Source organism: Oryctolagus cuniculus, chromosome 3 (assembly GCF_964237555.1).
Source record: "Oryctolagus cuniculus chromosome 3, mOryCun1.1, whole genome shotgun sequence".
Taxonomy (NCBI): domain Eukaryota; kingdom Metazoa; phylum Chordata; class Mammalia; order Lagomorpha; family Leporidae; genus Oryctolagus; species Oryctolagus cuniculus.
In genome coordinates this window covers 58,293,980-58,319,049 of record NC_091434.1, presented here as the reverse complement: position 1 = coordinate 58,319,049, position 25,070 = coordinate 58,293,980, and the positions used below count along the sequence as shown (strand labels likewise).

Here is a 25,070-nt window from a genome sequence, read left to right as displayed (position 1 = left end):
TATAATTAATTACATTCAGCTTCTATTAAAATAACTAATTTCCTCAAGTCTGCTGGCATGACACTTGGCAAAAATCAATTATCCAAAAGGAACAAGGGAAATCTGGACAGTCATTAGTAGTGTAATAGCTCATGGTTTGGGCAGGTAGGTGAAACTTTCTAAACTTTCAGCTGTAAAAATCTGTTTTCAACCAGGAATCTGAGGCATGCTGTATCCCTGGAGTCAGGTGAGCCACGTGTGACTCAGGGGCCACAGGAAGGGCATCTGGGCCCCACTGCTCGGTTAATATTTTTTCCTGAGCTCACTGGTCACTCAGAGTACTTTACAACATGAGATGAGGATTAAAATGTGTGCTGTCTCCTCAATGGTTGAATGACCCATGAATTCACTGAAGAGAGATGACTTAGAAAAAGCCTAAGGGCTTTCAGAGCATATTATTGCATTAGCTTGTCCAATTGCATGTGCTTCCCCGAATCAATACCCTCCAGTAACGCCCTCCCATGCTGATTTTGGGCTCAGCCAGCTGACTTTTTGATTTTTCCCAGTAGGACAACAAAAACCTGACTCAAGCAGAACCTTGAAAAAGTGTTTTTGACTTTCTACTTCCCCTATCTACTACTATGCTATGAGCCTGTCCTAGTCTGGAGGGTAACATGAGAGACACAGTGGAAAAAGCCGGCATGGAACCAAGGACCTCCCAGATCAGCCAACCCAGAGCAAACCACCATCTGGCCACAGTGGCCAGAAAGCCCTTCGAAATCAACCAAGCCTGGCACAGATCAGCAGACCCACTCAGTTCATCCATGGACTTTATGTCACTATGTTTTAGGGAGATCTATAATCTCCCTAAATAGCTGATAGGATTATTTTCAGTGTTTAGAGTGTTGTCCTGTGTAAGAAAGTTTAGGTTCTCCTTGTTCCTGTTCCACTGAGAAAAAAATGTATTGATAAGAAGACAAATTTCAATTTTTTTTTTTTTTGACAGGCAGAGTGGACAGTGAGAGAGAGACAGAGAGAACGGTCTTCCTTTGCTGTTGGTACACCCTCCAATGGCAGCAGTGGCCGGCGCGCTGTGGCCGGTGCACCGCACCTATCCGAAGGCAGGAACCAGGTGCTTCTCCTGGTCTCCCATGGGGTGCAGGGCCCAAGCACTTGGGCCATCCTCCACTGCACTCCCTGGCCACAGCAGAGAGCTGGCCTAGAAGAGGGGCAACTGGGACAGAATCCAGCGCCCCGACCGGGACTAGAACCCGGTGTGCCGGCGCCGGAAGGCGGAGGATTAGCCTAGTGAGCCGTGGCGCTGGCCTAAGAAGACAAATTTCAATTTAAAAAAGTATTTTCCAACAAGTCATAGTTGTTCAAAGACAGCATGAACTGATTGCCACTGAATTCCCTGATACTGGAGTCATTCAATTTGGGGTTAACAGGAACACATGTTTTCATTCAACCATCATATGGTATCTATTCCTTTAATGTTAAAAAGTTTCAGAACAGGTATACTGTAGAGTTCATTGGTTTCTCAATTTTTAATAAATACTAGGAACAAGAACCTAGTCATTTTCTTGCATGTAGCTGCCAGAATGTTCAGCCAAGCATTACTGGCCATCATTCACCCTGAAAATGGAGAGATGGCCACCAAGTGGTCCCAAACAAACAAATGATTTATTCCATCATTCATTTATTTCAAGGGTCGCTAACTAGCAATCTGCAGCTGATTTTGTGTCCTTTAACGTTTCAGTGTTTTTAAAAATGTGAAACGAAATGTCTTTCGCTTCCCAGCTACCACAGTTACCCACACGTCCTGCTTTACAACTCATAGTGTCAATCAAGCTTATCCTCTTAGGTGTTAAAATGTGAAGGCTTGGGTAAATGCTTACTTATGAAACACATTCTATTAAAAGTTAGGAGAACTACCAAGAAGAACTCAGTATTGATTCTGGCTTCAGGAATATTTCATTTTTAAAGTGATCTTATCACCATACTCAAATAATGATTATGGAAGGAAGCATATGTGTATAGAAGAGATGCAGATGGGATGCCATAGCTTCTCAGAGTTAGGAACAATGGGATGCAGCTGCATGGATCAACAAATGATGAATTAGCTGGCTGGCCCAGAAATTAGCAAGTCTTTTTTTCTGTTTTATGTTGTTTCAAGGAAACATCAGTCCTGGAACAAATATAAGTGCTTGTAAATTTCATCAGACATCTAACAGATTGTGACATGTCCCTGCATTCATCCAACTTTTAATTTAATTATATAATTTGAAAGTGATCTGACCTCATGGTATTTTCTTTCCTTTTCTCAATTAGGATTCATGAAGTAGTCACTTTTGTATGTTAAAGACATTACATTGGTGTCTAAATAATTTGTTCCTAGCTCTTTGATACTTAAAAGTCAAGTTAAACATTAATGTTTTTGAAGCTGAAGTGATTTCTGTTAACAAAAACCTATTTGCCATGTTTATATACACTTGGTTAATAAATATAAATACATAATTATTTTAACTATCTGCTAAAAAGGCCTCTTAAAAATAAAATTCTAAAGTCTGGAGTCACCAAAGCAATAAAAAGGGACAGCAGTCTCATTTAGAATGAATGTGTCTCCACAACCAAAAGTATGGATGGCTTGAATGGAGCAGGACTGGCTGTGATAAAGATAACAAATCTGGAAGTATCATCATCCATTCTTTCAAACGCACTGTGCTTTGTCCCATACACTTCCAGAAGCTCCTATTCAGGAAATGTTGGATTTTCATCAATTAGAGCTCATGTCCAAGTGGCTGCAATCAAATACATAAATAAACCAAAGCTTTCCCATGAGAACGAACTGTCAAAACTATGTTCTGTCCTGTCACAAAACTGAGGAGGATGGACTTTAAAAATACTGCAGAATTACTAAACCTACAGGTCATCTTTTTAACTAGTAGTTACTAGTATGACTGAGTTTTTCACTGGTTTTTACTTTAGGACTCTCTCTAATAAATTTAATAATCTAAATATAAACATTTTCAGATGGTATGAAGCTAATAAATATTCCCAGTGTATCATTTTACCAGTATATCTTGGATTGCTCTCATTTCAAGCATTCCAAATCTTTGAACAGCCATTTTTCAATTATACCAATACCCAAGATAAGTGCAAGTATCACTAAGTTACTGTAGCTTAGAAAACAAGATTATGAAATTCCTGAGTAAGAAATTTTCTCATGTTTTAATCTACTTTATGTTCCTGAACTCATATCCAAAATTATGATTTGTGGACTTCTTACCTCCTCATGGAGTTGCCCTGAAGATTATTTGTGTGAAACTTGTCTAAAAATATACTAAGATTTCAGTGAATGGTAGCTCCTAGAATTAATATTAATATCTGCTACTGCTGCTGCTGATAATAATGTTTGTCAGATATTTTTTAAATTTTTTATTGATTTATTTGAGAGGGCAAGGGAGGGAAGGGGATAGAGAGGAAGAGAGAGAGAGGGCGAGAGGGAGAGCATTCATTTGCTAGTTCACTACTCAAATGCCTACATAGGGCTAGGGTCAGGAGCTGGAAACTCAATCCAGGTCTCCCACATGGCTGTTAGGGATCCAACTAGTTGAGCCATCACTGCTGCCTACCAGGGTCTGCACTGGCAGGAAGCTGAAGTCAGGAGCTAGAGCGAGGAAGCAAACCCGAGCATGCCAAGGTAAGATGTGGGCATTTAACCGCTAGTCTAATTGCCTGCCCCTATTGGAGATAATTTAAATTTCTGTTGGTCATTGGTGAAATAATACCAGAGATGTAAATTACTTGCTACCTGACAATAAAATGTAGAACAAATTGTAGTTTATTTATTGATGATGACCATTTAAAAACTAGAGCTATTTTTACCTCACACTGAAAAATAATAAGACACAGTGATGAATGATAGTTTTCATGATAAACATTACCTGTCTTACATTCACATGCATTTGTTGTTTTACTTTGATCTTTATCAACTATTTTAAAATTTCATTGGTGCCTTTTCCTTGCTGTTTAAATCATACAACAAAATTTTGACCAGGAGGAATAAAATACTGACTTAGACAGTAAAAAGATTGAGTTTTCGTTAACAAGTCTGTTATAAAATGCTTTTGTTCTTCTACATAATGGGCATTATTTTCTATAATGTTACAAACTTTAACTCATTTCACCGTGTCACATTCTAGTGTTCTTCACTTTCAGCAAGATGGAATAATCTAAATATAATTCTTTGTTGTGTTAATTAATCATCACTTACATAAAAGTTAACAGCCACACTTGAAAAAATCCTCACTTTTTAGTAACTATGTCATTCTTGCATTTAAATTCATAGTTTCCTTTATCTCTTTTTTTAATTGAATTAATTCACCATCACATTCATCATATAGCCCCAGACTAGTAAAATATTTTCATAAATATAGAGTGGTGCTTGATTCACATACAGCTTTTTTCTATTAAAAAAAACTTACTGTATAAAAGGACAGGAATAGTTAATGTAGTAATCTGCTTCATCAGTTCATACTTAATTATTTCTATGTATTTTCTTTTCACACTGATGACTTTGAACTAAACTGTATTTCTATCTAATGTATATATCTCAGTGTAAAACTATTTAAAAGAGGTTTACATCTAAGAATGTAAGTAAGGATTTATTAAATGATAATATGTCATAAGTTCTTTAAATTGTGAAGTGATTTTATGTTTTAACCTGTTTGTTCAGGATTTCTTTTGTTCCCAAAGCATGACAGGAAATAGACCTGAAACATCTCAATAACTCAGTACTATCTGGACAACTTGCCTGGAAAACTACTATACACTAGCAAAATCAGTCAAAGCTTTACCTCATAAGTGTGAAAGTTGAAAATGTGGCATGGCTTCTGCATGCCAGCAACTTCTAGCTTTGACAGCCATGTTAATAAACTTAGTTAATGTGAGAATAAATAAAACTGATTACATTCCAAAAAAGTTTAGAATTTTAAGTATATAACATATTTTATGATACATGCATAACATATGTTTTACAATGTTCCTCATTAAGCATAAATCCCAGGCCTTGAAATTAGAATTCAGACACAGCCATGGATTACCAACCATCTCCACAACAAAGTTATGATCTGCTGCCCTTTTCTCAGGCTTTCTTATTTCATCCTATTGCTTTCTGCATATCCATGCAAGATAAAATGTCTGCCAAAAACACACTCAGAATTACTCTGCTAACAGATACTTGTAAAAATAAGACTTTGGAAAGACATGAAGAGAAGAAACAGCATGTTCTAAATGCTGTTTAGCATTTAGTCCTGGACTAAATTAGTCCTGGACCCTAGCAGTCTTGTACTTTGGTGTCTCAGATCCTGGATGAATAGACACGTTCTCAATTGTAGAGCTGATGAAGCATTATTTGCATGATTTTGTTTGTGTCTTTCTAGTGTGACTCTTGGTGGAAAATCACCACAAGGAGAATTTATCCACCTTTGAACCCTGAATGAGTTTCAAAATGTTGTTGCTTCCAAAGAACACTAAAATTTAACTTATAAGAATCATTTCCATTTATTTTTAAAATTTATTCTTTCACTACCTACTTCTAGAAAGAATTTGAAGCAATAAACAATAAAATTCAGATAAGAAATATTTTCAATGATTCGGTCTTGTAAAAAAGACAGATTTTTCTTGGCATCACAATCTATGTAAGGTTAACTTACCACATGGGAACATTCAGAAAGTTTACTAAGTAGTTGTATGTGCAATCAAATTGAGGTGCCTTCATTGTTTTACTAAAGTTACATAAAGATTCTCCATTTGAAGGAGTTATGTAATATTTAAAAATAAACGGATGAATCTATTTACAAAGAGAGATAAATTATTATAATTACCAAAGGAACAGTTCTCTGCAGTACAGAAACAGAAAAGATTTTTAAGAAACTAAAGGAATGTTTCTATTCAAGATCTCTAATATCAAGTGTTTATTTAAATCTTGGATTTTAAAGATCTACATAATTTTATTTTGCAAGTGCTGAAGGACAACACTCAGTGCTGTTGATTAAAAAATTAATGTTCTTCTGTCATGATGTTTCCTCCCCCAAGAAAATGATAAAAACCCAAGTTTTCTATTGAATGAAAGGCACATCATCCTTTTTCTGTAAAAGTCTGAGCTCTAAGAGCATTTGTAGGTAGAATCACACAGTGTGATTCACCATCTGCACAAGAGGAGAGCTGAATTGTCTCATGGATCCTAAAACTCCACCTGATATTCCTTGAAAAGATGAGAAAGACTCCTGGTTTGGCCATAAAAGAAACTTTGCCTTTGTAACTTGCCTCATAGACATGGTGGGAAATATATATCTCAAATTCTGCTCCCCCCCCCCAAAAAAAAAGGCTTTAGAAAAGAATATTGATGACCTAACTAACTGCGTGAGACGAGTTGGAAATCTTCCTTATAGGAGGCCCAGACATTCTTACTGCCAAGATCTAAATAATATGTCAGATTCCTCCCAGACATCCTGGCATTTTATCCAGCCATGGAACTTCAGCACCCATCACCTACCCCTAAACCTCTCAACCAAGTTTTTCCACTTGATGGATGATTTTACTCCATGAAATTTACGGAGATTATGCTAATGGAAGTTTGATTTAAATTGTCTTGAAAACAGGCTAAAAAAAAGTTACTTCCATCTCTGTCAGGTCACTTGTCAGAATTAGTCATTATTGCAATCTGTCTCTTCCATTTTAATTTCCCAGGAATGATATTATCTCTTTCAGGGCACCTATCATTTGCCTGTATCATGGTTATTTAGGTACAGACTAGATGATACATCATGTGAAGGAAACCAGATTTTCTGTTTTGTTTCATATGTAAATATCTGAGTGCAATAGACTCCAGGTGAGTACTTGTAGTCAGTCAGAGAAAGCCAGTTGAGTTAAATTAAAGCTATGAGTTCAATTATAGGAGAAAGTATCCTTTAATATAGAAACCTGGAATGGTGCCAGTAAATAAAATCTCACCCCACCCCTGCCCCCTGAACAGAATCTTGGACTGGTATACCTTAGTGAGAAATTGCTTATAAACAGTCAATATATTTTTCTCACTAACTTTGCGTTAAACTGATAACTGGTTCCACTAGCACATCTGAAACAGACTAGCAAAGACCTGCTTATAAAGTGCATTGAGATCTAAAGTTCAAGGCCTTTGCAAAGTGGGGTGCAGACAAGTACATGCTGAGGAGGAAAAGTCTATTACTTGGGTCTGTGTCCAGTAAAGTCAGGCATGAAGAAATGTGAAACCCAAGGATAGCCTAAGGAGAGACACTACCTGACAAAGGAGGCTGACAAAAAAACAATAGAGGAAGAAGAAATATGGCGTGAGATACAGACAAAAGCACCAAAGGTAGGTTTAACCCACTTACCAGAGTGCCTAAATATACAATTAACTATTAGGAAATCCATGATGTATTTAACTGAAAAACCAGCCCAAAACTTTCTCTGAGGAATGATGCCTTGTTAGTTGAATCCTTTAAGATACTCTTAGCTCACTGTTCCCTCATCACAATCATACTCTGGTAAAGGCAAGGCCCATCAATGTGCTGTTGACTCCCACTCCCACTTCCACCACTCCTAGCCTTAACTTATTTTCCAACAGGGATTCAACTCTGCACTTGCTTGAAACAATTGCCTGGGTTCTAACTGCATTTTTCTTGTAGACCACCAAGAGTGTAAAGCAATCATTTGAATTTACCAAATCCTATTCTAATTATCTGAGCAAAAAATCTCAGCTTGCACAAAGGATCAGTTTATGTAAAAATGTTCAGAAGCCTAGTCATGTTGCAACTCACCTACAAGTAGCACATTAGGATATAATTCACCTGAAGTAGAAATGAAGCTTTAACATAAACCAGTGGTAAGCACCATCTGCCCTGACCCCAACCACTTCCCAGTGAGACAATACACTCAAGATGATGGCTAGGTGGATCTGATTTTAGCCAGCAAAATCTTGCCTTCCTGAACTGCTGCAGGTACCCTCTTCCAGTGCTGCCTCACTGGCCACCACTGGAATCAGCTGTGTAACTATTATGCAGTGTTGAAGTCACATATACACTTGAGAAAACAGAGATTAATTAAATAGGATTGGAAGAACATTGAAGAAAACACAGCAAGGGAAAACACATTTGGAGAGTGTTCTGGATTTTTGGTATTTTATTGCCATTACTCTATGACATCTACAAACGCATATTTAAATAGATGTAGATTATATTAACACACATTTGTATTTAAATACAATTTATGTTCAAAAGAAGGGTTTGAAATATATTTGAGCTAGTGTTGTAAGCATAACAAAAGTATATTATTGTTACTAATACCATAGTAATGCTTAATCAATCAATAAAAATGGCCACATTTTGCATAACCATACCTTCCAAGGTCCACTCTGCTTCATTATAAAACAACCACAGAAAGCCAGTAATTTCATCCACAAGCTTCCATTATACTGTAGTTAGTTCTAAATCAACAAGCTCAACAACTGGTGCTTACAAAACAACTTGACTTTAAGTGTTAACTTTGATATTGTTAACATAGAGGATCTCTGTTATGTTTAGAATATTATTTGGGGGAAAACATAAAAGTGATATATAATTAGCTTCTTCCTTTCTTTTAATCTTTTATTTTCAGGGCAGAAATTATCTGTCTTCATTTTCTAGCTACTTTAAAATTATTAATTCTCAATTCTGAATCCTGAAGTATATATTAGGAAAATAAAGAATCAAGAGTTAACAAAGAGTTAGTAAAGAAATTGTTACTCCCTCAGCTAAAGTGTTCCACTCCCCCAAAATGAGGCTTCGGCTCAGTTCGTTATACTGTCTCTACATTTTGCCTGTTCCAAGATTGCACCAGTGTACAGTTTTTCCTATGGCCCTACTGTTTCTGTAGCTGTTAGTCTGATATTCCTGAACAAGCTGTAAAATGTGCACTCTAGCACAGCAACTATCCAGTGCAAATTTATCTCCAACATAGAATTCCAGAAAGATGTAGCATTTACAGCACTAAAATACTTCTCTGGAGTTTAATCACTTGAGCGAAGCAAGCACAATGTTTCTTCTTGAAAGGCTGTGCAAAAGTCCTCAGAAACAGCAAGAGATTGCATTATGTTTCCAAAGTTTTTCCAGGGCTATGTCATTCATGTGCTCGAATAGTTACGATGTTTCCAAAATATATTTTGAGAAGTTGATAAGAGTTTGTGTACAGAGTTTCAGAAAATGGAAAACAAAAGGACTCCTTCAGAATGCCTGAAGTTAAACTTCAGGCACACTCTTCATTGCTCTGCTATAGGCTACTGTCAAAATCCTCAAATGAGGGATGGAGAGAAACAATTGCTCCTGACAGCCCTCAAGCCACCTGGGGTGTAGCATTACTTACCGAAAGATGGGTCTTTGGAGATGTTTCTTCCTGATTGTGACATGGTCATCCATTTAAAGGTGAAGGTTTAACTTCTTCCTGGAAAGCACTCCAGAAAATCCAGGGAGGGAATGTGGAAACTTATCCTGATCTATTGTGCTGCAAAGAGCCCAGAAGGAAAAAGTAGTTTCCTCTTTCTCTTTTTGGGTGCTGGGAGAAAACTTCCCTGCTCTCTGCCAGCTGAGCAGTGTGTCCATAGAGGCCACATAAGACAGGCACGTTGGGGCACTCCCCCACAGAGCAGGGTGTGAAAAAACCACCAACAGTCACGTTGATCCAGGCAAGAGAAGTGCACGGGACCCTCGGAAACAGAACCAAATTCACAGAAAACTTCCTACCCCGAGTGTCACCCAGGTAGGAGCTCCCTAAATTATTGCAGCCATAAGAGCTCTCCTTCCACATGCTGGTCAAGCTCGGAAAGGCTAAGTCCCTCCCTGTCTTTAAAACAGCCTGTTCTGAGGCTCTACTTTTTTCTTCAAAATAAAAGTTGTACAGCTGGTTCAGCAGTCCCATGTGAGTACCCTCTGAAAGTTTGTCCTGTTAAAATAAGAACTGTATACAAATTAATGAAGAAAGATGGGCTCGGGTTGCAAGGCTGGCTCTGCTTCAAGAGATTATAATTATTTTACAATCTTGCTTTTATTCATGCTGGATGAAGTGTGGAGACGACTCATCATTTCTGGCACTCAGAACATAATAACCTACACTTGGCTGAAGTCAAAGATGCCATTTCAACTGATAGAAGCCCATGTGAGCTGGCTGGAGCTACAAAAGTTAGAAAAGCAAAAATTGCTCAATCTATTGGTAACATTGTACCCAGATGTCTGTACCCAAATGTGGCTGTCCAACTAGGAGGAGACACTGAAAAAAAGACTTTGAAACACACATACACACACACACACACACACACACACAGATGCTTTTTTAAAAAGCTCCCCAACTGCCTAGGAGCCATGGTTTTCTTATTATCATTATTATTATAATGAGATTTGAGCTTATAAAAACAAAAGGAGAAAAGCAGATATAAAAGAGATTGACAAATAGCTGAAAATAAATGACATTTAAAGTTGTTTTATTTAGAAGACTTGAACTTAACATTGCAGGAACTCTTGTTCTAGGTGCAGATAAAGTGAATTCTCATATATTTTGGAGACTTTCCTATATTTGAAACTCCACCATTGTGCTTAATCCATCAATAATGTCCAAGATTTAGGCCAAAGGTTTGGTATGCAATAAAATAAAACTTTCTCAAAGCATGATTTAAATATCTCTAAAATACTCATGTAAAAAGCGGGGGAAAGGATGAAAACCACACATCTTCAGTGGACATGTCCATAAAAATAAGGATCAAATGTCAGGAAGGAGAATAGGATCTCTGGTCATCTACACTCTGCAAATACCTCCAGGCTAGCAAGAACACTCTTTTGTTTTTCTTCCAGAGATGAGATAAGAAAAGGGAGGAGAATTACAAAGAAACCACTGATTTTATTGAAATGTTCTAAGCCACACTGGGAAATGTAATCAGGCTGAGAGCCAGGATTCTAGTGGTTTCTAGTGTTAGTGTAATCATGAATAGCTGGGCCATTGTGGGTAAGATTCCTAACCTGTCTGAGCCCCAGTTTCCTAGTTGTAAAATGAAGATATAATATTGATTAAATCCCAAGCTTTTTTAGGCTTCAGTTTTACCATCATCTTATTTCTAAATATGCTCCATTAACTTCAAACTGAGATAATATCAGAGAATACATGATGCCTGAGCTCCAAAACCTGCACTCTTCCTATATAAAGATGTAGATAAATAAGAAAGCTATAGTAAAAATGAAAATAATTGTATATTAAGTATTTATTTATGCAGATGTGTTTACATAGTCATATCTGCATCCATGTTCCCTTCACAATGAATAAGCATGCAATCATAAATTCATCTATGTGTGATTCAGTGGAATATATATATCTAAACTCATGCTTAGACCTTTCGAGTTACACTTTATTGTAAACACATGCTTTACTTTTCTTTAGGAGAATACATAAGCAATAACACATGTACGGATCTTCTGAGAGGTTTTTTTGCATTTGTGGGTGGCATTCAATTTCTGTAGTCATGGTTTATCTATATTACTATTAATTTAGCATGAATGCCCCCCCCCCGAGGAGCAATCCAAGATAATAATAAGCCCATTACCAACTGTTAAATAAAATTCCATTTTGTCTACTTTTGAATTATAAATGTGAGTTGATTTCTACATGAACACAAAGAAAGGAACTCACATGAATACTAAAAAAAAAAGAAAGAAAAATCTAGCCAAAGTACAGTCCAAATAGCAAGCAAATGTACAATCTAACTTCAGGCTCAATGATTTGATTATCAAATAAAGAATCTGAAAACTATTAAATTAGTCCAAGGAAACCCATTTTTCCATATATTAGGATTACATTCTGTTTGCTTCAAGTGAGTATAATGGGAAGCTTATATTTGTATCACCAACTATATTTAAACTCAACTTCAAAATCTAACGCACAATGAGGAGATATAAGTAAATTAAACATTCACTTGGCACAAATAAAATAATATTTATTTCTTAAATTTTTTCATTGACATTTTATCCAAGATTGTTTATACTTAATATTAGGAAGAAAAGTAGGTATTACTAATTTCTTCAACTTAAATATATATTCAGTATGATGAAAAGAAGTCACTGTTTAAACTACAAAAATATTTTCCTTATATTAATACTACTGTACAGTTTACAATACTAAAACTTATGTTATAAATAACCTGGCCATCTCTCTTATAAAATAAAACAAACATATGAATAGTTTTGTCTAGGGGCAAGCTTCAAAAATGTTTTTCACATTTTTTTTTGATTTGGTGAATCAAAGTTAGCCTGACTATGTAACACTTTAACACACACAAGTACACACTCACAGTTACACACATGCACTCTCTTCTGCATTCACACACAACCACTTGTTGCGGTTGATTTGTTCTGAGAGGAGGAGCGTGGTGGGGGCAAGATGCGCAGAGTCACCACACAGACCCCGGGAGTCAGGTGAAAGCAGGCCAGAGGCGAGCAGCCCGAAGACTCATTTATTTCAGTTGGTACAGCAGCTTAAATAACCAAGGCAGCCAATCCGATCAAGGGGCGGTTTATGCCCTAACCAATCACAGTCTGTTGCCAGGCAGGCTCTGTTGCCAGGTGGTTTCCCAGAGGGTTTCTCAGGGGGTTTCTGAAGCTACTCCTGAGTAACTGATGCTCACTTGCCAGCAGCCATCTTGGCATGGCCTTATTCTACCACATTTCTCATGCCACCACAACCACTCACATGTACATCCACAGTACATACTTACAAATACGTGCTAGTTTTATTAGTTTGTTAAAACACTCAGTTGAAACACACCAATACATTTATCCTAATGTATTCATTTTGAGTGATGAAATACATGAATCAACTCATGACTTTTACAACCAATGAAATACTAAGAGTGTCATGCTATTTTCTATTAAAGATTATAGAAAACAAGTACACTCTCTCTCTCTCTTTATCTTCTTTTCTTGGTCTTTATAGTCTACTCTCAGGCTCTGTCTGTAACAGGAGCATGCAAATGTCAAGCCATACAGGGGCAGAAAGATCATGTGACACTGTGGTAGCCTCGCATCTCTGCAGGTTATCACTTTAAACACATAAGTCTAGTCAAATATCAGTCTGATATCAAGTGTGTATGTGTTCTTTTTCTTTTTCAAACACAATTTATTCATACACAGTGCCACACATTATGTAGTTGAGTTTTAAGTGAAGGAAGAGAAAGGAAATACAGGAAAGAAAGGATTGGATGACATTTTAAGTTATGATTATGATATATTTACATATGATGCTGTTATAAACTTTAAAATTATGATGTTTCACTCTTAACTCCCTATCCTATAAAGGTTAAGGATAGCTTTATATAGCATATACCTACTCTCCAGTTTTTTTTTTTATATATCATACAAGAAAGATAAAGTGTACATGTTAGTTTCCCAGAAAGGTACCTAGATCTTGATAAAACCAAGAAAAATAAAACATGCACATTGGATGCAGACAATACCATAATTTTCATTTGTCACAGTTATAAACACTGTTTTAGTAAAGTGGAAACCACTGGTCATCTATGTCATGAGAGAAACGGCTAAGTGTGAATTATTCCTGATGGACTAACCATGACTCCACCCCTTACCACTGGGAAAAACTATTGCAATGACTGCAAAAATGGCTTAAAGATAATTTAAATCTGATGTATTCTTTCAGTGTAAGTCATTCACAATTTGCAGAATTTTCTTTTTTATACAAATTCCTATCCTCAACTTTCACAATCAATGAAGCTATCCGTTACATGGTAGAGCTGGGATTTGAACTCAGATGTTACTTTTTATTAAGTAGGCCTTTACCTTGGTAGACACCTGCATGTGAGGTTACTTGCGTTTTTTGGGGGGGGGGCTTTCTTCATTCAATGGAGGAAGAGAAGAAACAACCAACAACCCCAGTGAGTCTCTTCTCCTGACCCCCTACCTTATTTAAATATAACATGGCCTATTTTCCCAGCATGACTAAGGACTAGGCCTGGAAACTCTTCCAAAGGGCTCTGATATCAAAGTTAACAGGCTAATCAATGAGTATTTCCTGCTACAATCTAAATGGAAGCTCTGTTCTACAAAAAGAATCCTGGTCTAACAACAAACAGTATTTGTGAGGGTACTTCCAAAAGGTCACAGAAAATGGAAAGAAAAGATAATTCACATATTCCACAAACTTTTTGAAGACCCAGTGTACTTAAACCTCAGATCTTACTGGCACATTTCTCTTCAACTCCCTGTATGTCAGTTTCCTCACTCGACAAAGAGGTTGGGTCAGATAACCTCGAAAATCCTGTCCTGCTCTAAAATTCTGTGACTCTCTGACTGACCCTATGATAAAATGTTGTTATTTAAATTTAGCGTCCAACCAAGAATAAATGCTGTAGTCATTTTTAGCTTTCCTTAACCACAAGGTCATATGTGCCACCAGAATACTTTTCATTCCCATTGTTGTAGGATTAAAAATGTAGAGCATTACTCAAACGTGAAAATAACTCATAGCATTTTATTTTTCTAATGGTTTGTTTTGTATCTTTGTTGCTGTTTTTGGCAGATGTGCATTTTTTAATTAAGCAGCTATTGGTTCTTTTTTTTTTTTAAAGATTTTATTTATTTATTTGAGAGTCTTATTTGAGTTGACAGTGAGAGAGTAAGACAGAGAGAAAGGTCTTCTGTCTGTTGGTTCACTCCCCAAATGGCTGCAACGGCCGGAGCTGCACTGATCCAAAGCCAGAAGCCAGGAGCTTCTTCCAGGCCTTCCATGTGGGTGCAGGGGCCCAAGCACTTGGGCCGTCTTTGACTGCTTTCCCAGGCCACAGCAGAGAGCTAGATAGGAAGAGGAGCAGCCAGGACTAGAACCTGCGCCCATATGGGATGCCAGCGCCGCAGACAGAGGATTAACTCACTGTGCCATGGCTACAGCCCCAGCTATGGGTTCTTAATGCTGGCTGGATATTAGAGTCATCTTAGAAGAGCTTATTTTTCTTCTTCTTCTTTTTTTAATTTTAAATTTGCAAAACAAAAATTGAAAGTAGCAACACTCTCATATGTTCTCATATGCTCCTCACCCTACTTCCTGTGTTAACATCTCATGTTATTCTATTTGTCACAATTAGTGAACCACACCCAGCTTTAACTTTGAACCATCCTTACTAGAATCCAAAAAGGCGGGATGTTCCTTGTGCACAGTAGAGAGGAGACATCAAATTGTTAGTTATTAAATGAATAAACACATGAAGTAAATGATCATGAATGCTATCTCATCACTTTCTTTTATAAATATTTTCTTTCCAAAAACTTAGTCATATCTGGTAAATTCCCAGGCTTTCATATTTCCTCCAGCCCACTGTTTTTCTTCAAGGAGACATCTGAGTTTATAAGGAGATGGGTTTCTATGAATTATAGGTGGCAGAAAAGAGGTGAAGCCAGACTTCCCTCTGCAACAGTGGCCCTTGTCCGTCTGGCAGCTTGGTTCCCTGCAGACACCTACAGCTAAGCTCCACAGCTGCTCTGTTCACTTGACTCATCGTGGGGACAGCAGTCATTGCCTACTGATTGACCCAGTTCCTCCGTCTGGGTCTATATCGTGGCTGTGATCCTGTGGCATCTGTGCAGGATTCCCTGGTCCCTTGCTGCAGCCATGGCAGAATCATGACACTCTGTCACCATTCGAGCTGACTTCTGAAATTCCCACAGGGATCTCAGGATTTCCCAAGACCTGGCTCCCACGAAGGCCCTGAGGAAGATTTGGGATTGGCCACACCACACTACCACAGTCAACTCACGAAATCACAGCACAATCCTGTCTCTTTTCAACTTTCACTTTCAACCAGCTACGTTCCTCCCTGAAATTTCAACTTAACAAGAAAGAGGTCAAGATACTTCAACATTTGCACGCAGGACCTTGTATTTTTTCCCATTTCCTATACCTCACCATAACAGAGGAGATAAGCTGTCCCCATCCCTTGGAGCAGAAAATCTCTTCATTTCTCCTCTTTTTTTTAAAAAAAAATTTTACTACTTTATTTTGAAAGCCAGAGTTACAGAGAGATGGGAGAAACCATCTTCCATCCCCATTTGGCCACAATGGTCTGTGCTGGGTCAAGCCGGGAGCTTCATCTGGGTCTCCTACACAGATGGCAGGGGCCCAAACACTTGAGCCATCTTCCACTTCTTTCCCCAGGCATTAGCAGGGAGCTGGGTCAGAAGTGGAGCAGCCAGGAACACAAACCAATGCCCAAATGGGGTGTCAGCAGCTGCGCTACGCCACAATACCAGCCCTTTCATTTGTCTTCCGAGTGAACTTTATGCATGGTTTATAAGAAACTGAACACCCAGTCTACAGGCCGTGATCATGTCTGTTGCATAGAGTTTCCAGGAATTGGGAGACCCTTTGGGTATAAACAAAGCCTGGTTTTCAGGAGTATGGTCTGACAGGATTCAACATTTCCATTCAGGTTTTCAAAGCTGAGCTTCTTATTTCTCTTTGCTTTAATCTATGATAATGTAAATCCCACACTCCCTGCCCCTCTTCCCCAGATGATGCAGACAGGTACATCTGGCAGACAGGGAAAAGGTCACGTTCATCAATATGGAAGAGAGAAAAGCACATTATCCACCTTGTATTGTGGCACTTAGTCATTTCGTTGATGCATAGTGAGCCATCATACCACAATGTGAGCTACCTAATATGACCCTCACCTACCCACACCTCATCTCATCTCAAAACCATGACCCTGCTCCTTTCCCACTCACTGCCCTGGCACATTGTTTTCCTTGACCACCCACCACTCTTTCCTGCCCATTTTGTGCATACCGCCCCTTCTCTCTGCTTATTTCGAATGTACTGTCCCCTCCTCAGACAGGCCACACCCTATCTGAATTTCACAGACAGCACTGTCTTTGTTTCCCTCCTATCAAGTATCACAAGTTGTATGTAGCACAATTTGTGTCATTATTTGTTCACAAATTTGTCCATTCTGTACACACACAAAAAAATTCTGTAAGATGTAGTAATAGGAAAAATCGGAACTCTCCCTGGTTGCTGTAAAAATAAACGTAGTTTATTAAACTAAAATATATTTTTACTCATATTTATGACTGTAAGAACCTAAATATGGACTCTTTTATTGGTCTCTTACAATACTTCAAAACATTTTCTCATTTTTATACATGCTTCTCATCTTGAAATGTATGAAATTACACTTCTTCTAATCAGAGGCTTTATATATCTGAGAACAAATACAACACGATTTTAGTTCACAGAATATCTGATACTGGGTAATTCAGAAAGAACTGGAATGCATTTCCTCACAAGTCAGGAGGCTGGGAAATTCAAGACTCGGTTGCCAGCATCTAGTCTAGTGAGGGCTTCCTTTTGTGGCCTCATAGAGCAGAAGCAAGAAGGGTAACCCTCTCTTAAAGGGTCTTTTACCAGTTAAGAAAGAAACAACAGTTCTCAGAGTATTATCACCTCCTAAAGGCCACATCTCTTAACACCTCCTTAGGGACAATGCCTGTGTTTTGCAAGCACCACAACCAAATTATACCAAATTGGAAGATTAAAATTAACATTATAACTGAGAATCACTCTGGAATTCATTCTCAATTACACCAAAAATGTTTTCTGATTCTGGGAGGAATGAGGAACGGATTCTGGCCGGAAATTGCTTTAAACTAGTTGTTGTTGTTTTTTTTTTTTTTAATTGTGTGTTGCACTTCAACTTCATTGGCTACTTATTCAATAACAAAATACATCAGAATTGTTATTTTCTTAAATGAATTAATAAGGAAATCTGAATATATAGCTTCCAGTGACAAGAAACCTGTTCCCCAAACTGGCAAACTCTCTGGTCATTTATATACATCAGAGATGAGCCTTTGTACTTCACAAAGTGAGAGAAATTCCTCTTTGTCAGTGAAGTGTGGAAGCAGGTCAGTTAAAGTTTGATTGGCTCCAATTAGCACTCCCACAAGTTCTAACAGTGTTTAGTGCTGGCAGCCAAACAACTTGCTTTGAGTAGTGTGACATTTTGTGAAAACATCAACAACAACAACAAAAGAAGTCATTGAATTCTCATAGCCAAACACCCACTGCTCAGTGTGCCACCAAGCAATGTATAAATCTACTATAAAAGGAAATGACTTTTGCACAGCAGTAAAGCAGCACTACTAACAGAAGCCTCCTCCATAGAAAACTCCCTTTAAGTCAGGGACTAGAAAGGAGATGTTTGAACAGCAAGAGTAAGGATCAAGAGTGCTAGTAGCAAGGACAAGCAGAGTATTTCAAGAGCCCACAGGGGCAACAGCGCAGGATTTTCAGGCACTTTATGGATGAAACTGTGTAGTGTGGTTGGTACTCCCTCAGCCTGCAGAGTTACAGAGGAGCATGCATTACACAAGAAGAGAGAATGCAGTTGGGGAAATAATCCATGTGATATCGTGGCTCAAAAACATGTCATTCTGAAGTTTTCATTACTCCACAAACATTCCAAGATAGCCTTATTTGCAATTCCTCTTTTGGTGAAAAGTTGTTCAGATGTCAGTACACACTGAGACTTGTTTAGTGTCTACATCACTCTGAGGTCCATCACTAAGTACCAGCTTTGCTTGAGGGCTGACTCATTGCTACTAGTTCTGATCCAAATTTTAAGTATGATTTCAACATAAGTCTAAAATTCAATTAGTAATTGGTTTTTCTAAGTCGGTCTTAAATTTCCCGTAATGTCTATGAATAAACGTGAAGAACAACCACAAAGAATTGAACTGAATCAATGTCAGTAAATGGAAAATTCCTCAATGCTAACCTATTGACTTCTCTGAGCTTTTAGAATTATACAGCAATAGAGATAAACATGACTCATGCTGACTTTGAATAGAAGTGACGGCTGAGCCTGCCAAATGTTCAATAGTATGTATGGTAGGTTCTGAGCAAATAAGCCAGATGTATAGAAATGGATTGCTACTGCTATTATTTTTCTAAAATAAAAAATGAACTATTAGCATAGAGAATAAATGTAGACCATATGTATTTGTACCCTTACATTGATATTACACCCCAGACACCTCATTCCAGCCTCAGATCTTTTGCTTTGCTTCCAGTGGCCATTTCCTCCACTATGTCCATGGTAATGATCTCTTCTTGCCAACCTCACCTCTGGAATTGCCATCTCATGTTTCATACCAAGGCATCATTACTATTAATTGTTCTTTGATATTGTTACCATAATTAACTTGTACACTCATTTCACTTACCTCAAAAGTAAAATTCCATAGGGACTTATATTCTTCAGTGACATTGTTCCAAGCCCAACACTGGACACATTGTCATCTATATCATCTGATACATGACCCAGTGCTAGAAAATAATACTGGAAATCAAGACCACTTTAGAAATTCGGTGAGTTTTTAACATTAAGAAACGCAATATTCTTCTTATCTCTGCTCTTTTCTCCACTAAACACAATGGAAAGTGAGGAAGCAGGAAAGCCGACGTGTCATTTATTATGTATTAAGACTATTTCAGATAATTCTATATAATACCCCTAAAAGGCAGATTATCACACATCCATTTCACACTCAAAAAAAGCTAGAATCAGAAGACTTATAAAATTGGCCAAAGTCTGTATATGTGGTAAGACACACTGCCCCTCCATGGCCATGTTCTTGGTTTTAATAATAGCCTTAAGTAAGAAGTGTCATGGTTAATATTATCTTTAAAAATATAATTCTCTGAAAACATAAAATAGATTAAATTTTGCAGCAATTAAGATTTGATTCCAGAGACACATTAGTTTCATTTGAATCTTTCATACACAATGAACTTCACAAATGTAGAAACCAGAGAACCAAGTAGAGCAGAAGACTAAATATTTGGAGGCTTTACTACTTAAATTTTAACATATTTATGTTGTGCAATCCTCAATGAAAAAAAATGGGTAAAACTTCTGGTCAAAGCATATACAGAGACTCCAGAAAATCAACTCAGACTAAATATACAAATGAACTCGTGGTTCTAGCCCCAACATAGAGAATGGCTGTCCAATACTGAGATGTGTTTCAGGATTGCAATTCTCTCTTTAAATTCATGTTGACATCAACATAAATAACAAAAGAATTATTGAATTAAAATTAAAACATCTTTTTTTCAAAACTACATCACAAGATGTTTTACCTTCACTAAAAAGACTGGAAAGGCTACATGAGTGCAATCCTAAAACTATGAGTTTATGTTGCTTCCATATTCTAGTAAAAGAACTTAGCCATTTATTGAGCAAATACTATCAATCAAGCACTGTTTAGGGCTCTGCATCCCCTATTGCAATGAATTTTGCTAATGACAAGTTGGGATAGTAATTGGAATCCAGATTTTAGAGAGAGATAATGTACAGCTAGGGCTAGAAGAGCAAGAATTTGAAGCCAGGACTATTTTCCTCCATAGCCCATGTGTTTAACCACTACTGCCTGCCACACAGTTGGGGCCATCTGATATGATACACTTTGATTTCCTCTCTCTGTTCCTTATGATCATTTTGTACTTTAATCTTTACTCTCTTACTCCTAGTTCATGAATAATTTTCTTTACAAATTATAAGGTCCAAGGATATTATCAATTAATTTGAATCTTAAGTTATGGTACTGAACATGCTTTCCTCCATTTTTCTGCAAATACAGAACATAGCTATACTGAAAGCACATATTATTTCAGTATGGGAACTCATATACACCTAAGTTTTTTTTTACCTTGAAGGGTTACTACTTGTTATAAATAGAAGCACAGCCTCCTAGAATCTGAAGGAAATTTCAAGGTCAAGTTACTCACCCTCCCAAACATTGCAGAGTTCCTCTGGCTTTTCCATTCAGAAAATGCTTATCCCCAAGTGCCCCTGAGCTTCAGGAAGTAACTCTGCTGTTCCCTTGATCTCCAACTTCAAGAAGCTCTCTTAAGAATTTCATCTGGGGCCAGTCCCATATGGACTGATACTAAGGAAGAAGTGTAATGACAAGCTCATTGGTGATACACAGTGAGTTTGCAATACTAATGGCCCAAGTGGTGAGGTTTAGGTAGCAGTTAGATACTTGAATTAAAATAGTTGGTAAATTGATGAAAGCAGAGAGCTAAAATGGGGACCACTGCATGAATATGAGATTATGAACATGAATGGTGTCACAGAGAGAACACGTGGATTGGATGTGTAAGGGCCCAAGCAGTTAAGCTCTGGCACTTGAAGGATGGATAGGGAGGAGCATCCAGTGAAGATATCCAGTAGACTGGGAAGTTGGGATTAAAAATTTGTCCTACAACAAAATTGGGGTGGATGTCAACTTGGACAATGGTGTCGTTGTTACCAGAGCTGAAAAGAAGAGAGAACAAAAATATTTGTGTTATAGTTGACTATGGAAGCCCTAGTGGCCTTAATGAAAACAGTTGTTGGGCTAGAGAATCACATGTTCATAAGATAAAAAGTTCTGAAGCCAAGAAAACTATGGAGGTTGGAAAATGTTTCTAATAGGTATGCCAAACACTTCATCAATTGTGCCTATAAAAATTCATATTAAAGAAATATAGGGTCTAAATGAACAAATATTTGAGGTCATAGAAGAAATGTGACCATCTGTTTACATGACTACATTTTGCTACAAGAAAGTTGGTTATTTGGTATCTTTGGTTTTTCCCTACTTTGACAATTTTATTTAAAGTTTTCAAGAAAACTTTTCTTTTGGGAGAACCTGTGCAAGAATTCAACTCCATTCAAGGATCCAAGAAAAGATCAGGGCAAAGCTGCTCTGTCTTCTTCAGCTTGGCATTAACTTGCATCAGCTTACTATGTGGTTAATGTATATGTAGAAAAGGTGACACTCTGTTGACTGACCTCACACAGAAAACCAACTCTATGAGTAAAGAGTTCAACAATTTGCCCCCCCCCAAAAAAAAAAACTGTTCCTCAATAGTCGAGACAAGAACTGTTCAAAGTCATTACACCTTGAAGTTAATTTCACTACTTTTTTTAGAAACTTAATTATCTTTAAAAAGCACCCAAGAATGATACATCTTTGCAAGCACTTAGACATAATTGTAATACAACTCTTTGAGGACAGAAGTTAGTACATAGTGACTCTTGTTAATTTAACAATTAACACTCTTATGTATGACTTCAGTAATCACTCCAGGCTCTTACATGAGCTGCCTAGGCGATGGAAGCCTTTTGAATCCACAAACTCAGTCAGTATTTAGACAAGACCATTTTTCTCCCTTCAGAGAAAAATACCTCCTTCTTTGATGACCACTTTTTTCCACTGGGATCTCATCCACCAAGGTCCTTCATGTAGGACATCGTTTGCCACAGTGTCTTGGCTTTCCACACCTGAAATGCTCTTATGGGTTTTTCAGCCAGACCAGAGCATCTTAAGGGCTGATTCTGAGGTCAGAGTGCTATTTAAAGTCATTGCCATTCTATGAATCTGCTGTGTGGACTGCTTCCCATGTTGGAATATTCACTCTTTTTTAAATTCTATCTAGTATTATTACCAGACACTTAATCCTATCCATATGATTACTTTAACACTTACGATGGTATTTTTACCACCCAGCTTTAGGGGATTCGGGGTTCCATGGTAAGTTTTTAAACTATACCCTTAGAAGTAATCTGTAGAAATGTGTGCAGAACTATACATCTTTATAGTTACAAACTTCATACACTTACTAATTACAATTTTAGGAACATGGTGATTCTTCCCACCATGCCCACCCTCCCACCCATACTACCCATCCCTCTTCCTCCTCCCTTTCTTATTCCCACTCTTATTTATTACTGAGATCTATTTTCTTTTCTTTTCTTTTCTTTTCTTTTTTTTTTTTTGACAGGCAGAGTGGACAGTGAGAGAGAGACAGAGAGAAAGGTCTTCCTTTACCACTGGTTCACCTTCCAATGGCCACTGTGGCCAGCACAGTGCAGCCGGCGCATCGCGCTGAGCCAAAGCCAGGAGCCAGGTGCTTCTCCTGGTCTCCCATGTGGGTGCAGAGCCCAAGGACCTCCACTGCACTCCCAGACCACAGCAGAGAGCTGGATAGGAAGAGGGGCAACTGGGACAGAATCCGGTGCCCCGACCAGAACTAGAACCCAGTGTGCTGGCGCCGCAGGTGAAGATTAGCCTATTGAGCCGCGGCGCCAGCCGAGATCTATTTTCAATTGACTTTATACAAATATGTCTAACTCTACATTAAGTAAAGGGTTCAAAAATTGTATATAAAGAAAAAAAACCTGTTCCACAACAGTCAAGACAAGGGCTGTTCAAGTCATAGCTTCTCAAAGTGTCAATTTCACTTCTACAGATTCCCTTTTAAGTGCTCTATTAGTTATCACAGGTCAGGGAGAACATGTGGAATTTGTCCCTTTGGGACTGGCTTATTTTACTAAGTATGATGTTTTCCAGATTCATCCATTTTGTTGTAAATGACCAGATTTCATTTTTTTTTACCACTGTGTAGTTGTGGTATATCATCTTGGGTGATGTAATCATGCATGATCCTGGACTAGGAGTGACATAGTATTAAAGGATACTATTGGGACAAAGGCAGAACTTGAATAAGAACTGTAGATCAGACAGCAGTATTTCATCTGTGTTACATGTCTTGATCAAAATATATAAATATATATTTAAGAGGCAAAGACTCATGCAGAGAGATGGGGAGAGGATAGAAAGGAAAAGTGAGAGATCCTATCAGCTGGTTCACTCTAAAATTACACTCACAATGGCTGGGGCTGGGCTGGGGCTGAACTGATAGTAATTCAATCCAAGTCTCCTGCACGAGTGACAGGAACCCAACTACTTGAACCATCATCACTGCCTACCAGATTATGAGATAGTGAGAAGTGGAAATCAGGAGCCAAAATAAGAAATTGAACCCAGATACTCAGATGTGGGACATAGACATCTCAACCAGTGTCTGAACCTCTAGGCCAAATGCCTGTCCAAACTCCTTGCTTTTAATCACTGTATTATATATATACAAATGATTTGTTACAAGTTTAATGCATTATATAACACATATTAACTTTATTATGTCTTACAATAAAAGTTCATATTTATGTGTGTGTTTAAATATGTATAGAGAAAGAAAGAATTAAAAATAGTAGAAAAGATAAACAATTTTCCTGGGCTTTCCTGCTCTATTCTTCCAAATTTAACTTTAAATTATATTAAATTTAAAAATTATTTTAACTTTCTAGAACTTTAATTTATTATATCAAAATCTTTGAAAATCAAAGGAAATTTATAATTCAGCTTATCTAATGCTTTTATCTAATAATAAACTTTAACACCAAAATTTTATACCAAAATTCAGAAGCAAGATTACAAACTTTAGGACAATGATTCGTAAGTGTTTCTAGGTATTTTTCAAGTTCACAGTGAATTTCAAACAAACAAAACAATCAATAATGAATAAAATGGAAAAATCTATGACCGTGTTGAATATTAAACCAACCAAAATGCTTCCCCTTCCCCAAAGTTTACCTGAACTCTTTGAGTAGAAATAATCTTCCAGCTCTTAATTCGTCTATCATTGTTTAATTTTCCCAAGACTTATAAAACTTTCAATTTTGCGTAATAATTATGTATACATACATTTTCTTTCATCATTGGGTAAATAAAACTCCTTAAAGTTATAATTCCTATTCACCTAAAATCCTTCAATGGATTCCCAGATGCCCCGATGATGGCCAAACTCTTTAAGATCATTTTATATAATATGAAATATTATATATTGTATTTAAGCTTCATAAATCTTACATATAAATATTGCATTACAGCTTTGTCTCTCAAACTTCCCACCCACTCATCCAGTACATAGACACACATTCAAAGTTTCAGATATATTAAACTTTCAATTCAACTAAAACAAAATGTTCTCCCTCAAGGAATTTACAGACGCCAAGCTCCTTTGCCTAGAATATGATTTCTTCAAATTCTTTTCATAGCCACTTCCAGCTTTCCATTCAGCACTCAGTGTGGATA

The 25,070-nt window shown here is 37.4% G+C and overlaps 1 protein-coding gene across 6 annotated transcripts in view; it reads right to left on the bottom strand.

The window, feature by feature from the left end:
• The window catches only part of PDE1A (phosphodiesterase 1A), a 372,031-nt gene that overhangs the window by 253,472 nt on the left and 93,489 nt on the right, over positions 1-25,070 (bottom strand). For 2 of the 6 annotated variants that reach the window (XM_008258816.4, XM_070070501.1), the window contains exon 1: positions 9,403-9,898. The exons of the other annotated variants lie outside the window; for them this stretch is intronic. In XM_008258816.4, coding sequence (XP_008257038.2) covers positions 9,403-9,455 — 53 coding nt within the window. In that variant the 5' untranslated portion in view covers positions 9,456-9,898. Of the gene's footprint in view, positions 1-9,402; positions 9,899-25,070 lie in introns of those variants that run through there. 6 annotated transcript variants of the gene reach the window in all.